The sequence below is a fragment of the Rhagoletis pomonella genome, unplaced genomic scaffold, assembly GCF_013731165.1.
Source record: "Rhagoletis pomonella isolate Grant_MI unplaced genomic scaffold, Rhpom_1.0 Rhpom_scaffold_10213, whole genome shotgun sequence".
NCBI classification, from domain to species: domain Eukaryota; kingdom Metazoa; phylum Arthropoda; class Insecta; order Diptera; family Tephritidae; genus Rhagoletis; species Rhagoletis pomonella.
Window position 1 is genome coordinate 1 of NW_023468743.1, and position 5,756 is coordinate 5,756.

The 5,756-nt window shown below is 35.2% G+C and overlaps 1 protein-coding gene across 1 annotated transcript; it reads left to right on the top strand.

Moving 5' to 3' along the window:
* Positions 1 to 4,744: 4,744 nt before the first annotated feature.
* On the top strand, positions 4,745 to 5,681 carry LOC118756418 (juvenile hormone epoxide hydrolase 1-like; the record flags this gene model as incomplete). The annotated part of the gene is given in 3 exon segments (XM_036491184.1): positions 4,745 to 5,132; positions 5,209 to 5,408; positions 5,477 to 5,681. Coding segments are annotated over 3 exon segments (597 nt in total), but the record flags the coding sequence as incomplete, so codon positions are not given.
* Positions 5,682 to 5,756: the final 75 nt, after the last annotated feature.

Sequence of the window (5,756 nt, forward strand, 5' to 3'; positions counted from 1 at the left end):
TGTATGTAAATGAATTATATTTTATTAATGCGTCGACAACCTCACTGACCTTCTCAACCAACAAAACAAAAAAAAAAAAAACATTTAATGTTTTGGAATAAAGTCTGCCTTAATATTAAGTCTTCTGATTGCCCGTTTAGCGATGACAGTTAAAAGCTTTGCTTTTGTAAATGTAAAGTTGCTACTAAAACCGTCCTCAGATCAGTGACACACTGTTAGTACTAAAAAAGAAATAAAAACAACACACACACATTTATGCTTGAGAATATGATATTAAAAATAAACTTTGCGATATTTTGCTATTTCGGAGATCACCACATCTCCTCATCAGATTTCTTTCTCTCTCAGACTTCAGCAGGAATCGAACACGCATCATCGATGCGCAAGCCCATCAACGCTAACCGCTAAGCTATGCGCACCCTGTTAACTCTTTTTGCTTTCTCTATTTTCTTAGTGGTTCGTGTCTGGACTACAATTTTCCTATGCCACCTAATCACTAATAACGATTTTTACTACAATTAAATCGAAAATTATGAACCAAATTTTAAACTTTCACCTTCGCGCTTAATATGGTGAACGACGAAGATAACAACTGATAAGAATATGAAAATTTTGGTATGATATACCTAAATAGTATTGGGCAGCAGGTGGATATAAAGCGCTATGTTCTTATCATTATCGGCTGACAAATTGTTTGCACATGTACATATGTGTGTCATTAGGGTGGTCCAAAAACAATAAAGTCGGAGTTGTAATGCTCTCACCCCCTAGGATTGTTCTATATCGAAAAAAGTATAGCCCTATTTTTTATTGTGAAATCTAAAAATGTTTAGAGGTCGCTCAAAGCGCTCAAAGTTTTCCATGTATTTTTATATGGGGACTTTCAATATTAATACCCAATTGTTTATTTAACCATGTTTTAATACTAACGATTTTTTATTGTTATCCCTATTGCATTTTTCAGGGTTTTTTTGTGTGTTTTTGGCGGACATATAAATTATATATTTGTGATGAACAAATAGTTAACTAAACAATTGGGTATTATTACTGGGAATCTCCTGCAGAGTTTCCCGAGAGAAAAATATTAATTTTCAAGAATTCCATACCATTTCCACGACAAGTTTTTTTTCCCATATCAAAATACATGGAAAACTTTGAGCGCTTTGAGCGACCACTAAATATATTTTTATTTCAAAAAAAATATGGGTATATTTTTTTCGGTATAGAACAATCCTAGGGGGTGAGAGCATTAAAATTCCGACTTTACTTTTTCACATGCATTTTTGGACCACCCTAGTGAACAATTAATACAAAAAATTTAAACAATTTTTTAATGCAAAGAATTATTTATTTAAATCTATCTCACACTCTAATTGAAAGCCGAGGTTATTACGCACTTTTTTTTTACTTAATTAATTTTCCCCGACAAATAGTTGATTGACTGCAATAAAAAATAAAAATAAAAATAAAAATAAAAACATGGAATAAAAAATTGGTGTTGTTTTTTCGAAAAAGAATGCAAAAAAATATATTTCACACAAAAAAAATATATATTTAGTTGTAAATTTTGCATGCAATTACTTATATAGATCTCGTAAATTTTCGTATGAGAAAAGCTATTAAAAATAGCCAGTGCTTGTAGCTTAACGCTACGGTGAATGACCAATAACATATTCGAGAGCCAATGCACTGGTACCCGGCGCTGTAATGTATGTATATTTTCGATGTTTGGTCATTGACCGTCGTATATAATAAGTTTCTGGTCATTGTAATATCTAAAAAAGTTAAAAATGTTATTATTCATAATTATTATTATTATTTCATAGCTACATATACACATGCATACACCTATTATTGAAGAAATGCAAGCAATTTAAAATCAGATACGTAAAAAGCCTAAGTTCGGGCGAAGCCGAATATTAAATATCCGACGCACATATTAAATATAGTTCTTTCACCTTTCCGAAAACCACTTTTACATGGTAAGCAGGGGCCAGGGGTTTACCCCTATTCCAAACATCTTCGATAGTATGTTCAGTTAGACCTAATGAGCGACCCTTATATACCCTTGTGGTCAGGTGATTAAATTAAGTGGCATTTTGAGTAGTTTTGGGTACTTTTCATTTTTTTTTTTGCGAAGTTTGAAATGTGGATTTATGTATATATATTTTATATATATATTTGCTAGACTTTTATAAAACAAAAAATTTTAACCATTAAATAAACAAAGGAAAATAGCCAAAACTGGTCAAAATGTCACTTAAATTAATCAGCGGACCACAAGTGTATGTGGTCATAAGTGGGCCGTTCCACGCCCATTTTCCAAGAATTTGTTATAAGAGTATTTCCTGTTAAAGCTTTATTGCAAATATCAATTTTGAATTCAGTATCTTCTGATTTATCAAAGATATATATATATATATATGGGATGTGCGCGTGGTTATTGGCCGAATTAAAATTTTTTTTAGCCAATTGAATTTTTTTCATTCTAATCATTTATTTATACATTTCGATTCGTTTTGACTGTTACAAACAACAGTTATGTGAACAAGGATATAATACCGTTGTGCACAAGTGCCGTCGGTTATAAAAATGTCTTTTACTCTCTGAATTGGTATGAACGGAAAGATACCCAAGTATTACACAAATTCCACGTCAACGTTGGAAAGCTGAAGACTGGTATCAGCAAATCATTGGCTACACCACAGAGCCTACAGTGTTGTATGTACTAGAAGACTAATATAAAATATGATTTATAAAAAATTCAATATTCTTATAAAATTTGATAAGATAAAATTAATGCAGAGGGTACAAGGAGAAACGACGAACGTCGAGTACAAACTCGTATACATACATACTTACATACATTTGCTTAAAAATGTGCGAACAGAAAAAAGTTTGTACTACATGAGAATTGAATAAATGATGGGGGCATTCATGTAATGGTTTGAAAAGTTTTGTGCACTTATAGTAATAAGTGACTGATGAAAAAAGCAATAATTAAGCGTTAGAAGTAGTTTCAGCTGTAAAGCTAAAATTAAATATTGGTTTTTTAACTTTTTAGTATGTGGGGAACAACGTTTTCACAAACTCATAACTAACGACTAAGTATGTATATTTCAAAATCGCAGTAAATTTTTTTTTTTTAATTTTGTGTAAAAATTAACTTGTAATATATACGTACCTATATTATTAATAAAAAAATGCGATGGATTTGAGCTTTTTAAGTGTAAGAAAATATTATTTTGCCGTGTCGCCGGAGCCAAGTTGTTAGAGGTGCGCAGGGACATCGTTGTATTCCTAGTAGTGATGCACATAACCAAGGAACTGGATTCCAAAAGAACCGCAAAAGGGGTTCCGGAAGTACCAAAACTCGATCCCGAAAGAATCCAAAAATAGTTCCCGAAGAACCGAAACTGAATTCCGAAAGAACTTAAACTGAATTCCGTAAGAACCGAAAAATGGACCCATTCGCTTTGCTTCCTTATCCAACTTGGAAAAAACAGAACAGACTTCGCTATTTTTGTTACCGATGATGTCGATGTCAACGGCATAAGCCAGCACTCGCACGCTCTTTTAGTAAATTGTTCCTGAGTGGGTCAGTTCTGCAGCTCTTATTATCTTCTCCAATAATAGATTAAAAAGTCACATGAGAGGGAGTCCCCATGTCTGAAACCCCGTTTTGTGGCGAACGGCTCGGAGAGGTCTTTCCAAATTCTGACGGAGCTGGTGGTATTGCTCAACGTCATTTTACATAGCCGTATCAGCTTGGCGGGGATGCCAAATTCAACGGCATATAGGCAACTCCTTCTAGTTCTGTCGCCAAATATGTGATCCATGTTGATCCTTTTCTCTCGGGTCTTTTCCAGATTTTGACATATTGTGAATATCTGATCTATGGTGAATTTGCCAGTTCTAAAGCCACACTGATAAGGCCCAATCAGTTCACTGACGGTGGGCTTCAGTAATAAGACCTTATAACCTATGCTTATAATTCTGATCCCGCGGTAGGTGGCGCGAAAGGCGGTGTCGAATTTCTTGTGGATTGGGCCGAACACCCTTAAATTCCAGTCGTCGGGCTTGCGTTCATCTGACCAAATTTTGCATAAGAGTTGATGCAAGCACCTTATCAACTCCTCGCCACCGTACTTGAATAGCTCAGCTGGCAGGCTGTCAGCTCCAGCAGCTTTGTTGTTTTTCAGCCGCGTTATTGCTATACGTACCTCGTCATAGTCCGGCGGAAGAACATCGACTCCGTCATTATCGACTGAGGACTCGGGTTCGTCTTCTCCACAACTTTCCGTGCTGCTACAATTCAGTAGGGTGGAAAAGTGTTCCCTCCATAATTTAGGTAAATTACATTAATAAAATTAATTTAAAGGTGAGTGACACAAAGGCACACGGTTCCGGAGACTTGCTCAAATGTATTTATGTATGCATACATATATATATATATATGTATGTAGGTAAATAAATGTACAAAAAATTCTCGCTTAAAATATTAAGTTAAGATATCCGTTGAATAAAAAAAAATAAATACTTGGCTCTTACACACTTGCTAGTGCTTGCCCGAAAAGACAATTAAACATTTGTTAAACATTTCTTTAATAAATTTAATTAGGTAAGTGAATACCTTTAAAACGAATTTAAAAATACAGAAACTATAAAAACATACACATATATATATATATATATAAATATCTACAATCATAGTAGGAGAAAACCACATAGTACCTGTTCGTCGTTGACACAAGCCAATTAGTGTGTGGACGACTAGCGTTGTAAGCAGTCGTTGATATTTAAGTTCTTAACCGTGATATCCACAAAGTGTTAATCACGCACTTCCACTCAGCTAAGCACCACCAGTGATTGATAAAAAAAAAAAAAAACAATTCAAATAATTTCGGCAAGCAGAAGTCAACCGATTACAACTGCTGAAGATGAAGGCCATTTTAATTAGTATTACCGTATTGGCTTGCATAACCGCATGGCTTTACCACGGTATCAACAATTTAGTGAAACCACTACCTAAACCGGAATTCGATACAAATGTTTACTGGGGACCTGGCTCGGGGCTAGACTACAAGGCGCCGGAAGATATTGTGCCTTTTAAAATCAAATACGATCAAACGGTTTGTGCAATTGACATTACGAATATATGTAGTTACATATGTACATAAATAATTAAGCAATTTGTATTCTCTGCAGATCATTGACGATTTACGCGCACAACTCAACCGCACCTGGAAGTATGCAGCACCATTGGATGGCATTAAATTCCAATATGGTTTCAATACGGAAGCGCTCAAACATATTGTCATCTACTGGCGTGAATTCTATTTGCCCAAGTGGAGTCAACGCCAGGCCTATTTGAACTCGCTGCCACACTTCAAAACCGAGATTCAGGGGTAAACAAGCAAGGCATCTAACATTTTTTGCATTCGTTTTTCTCAACTGGCATCAATTAATTTTTTAGGCTCAAAATACACTACATACACGCCAAACCTTCAGAGGCAGCGCGCAAGCAGAAGAAGGTAGTGCCATTGTTATTGCTGCATGGCTGGCCCGCCTCGGTGCGCGAATTATACGACTTTATAAATCTTTTGGTTGAAGTTTCCGACATACACGACCATGTTTATGAAGTGATAGCGCCTTCTCTGGTTGGCTATGGTTGGTCAGATGTGAGTAAAGCAATTCATCCGCTCTTTCTTCTTTTATTGCCTTACTTAAAGTGCTTTTTTCTCGTCTCTTCTTTT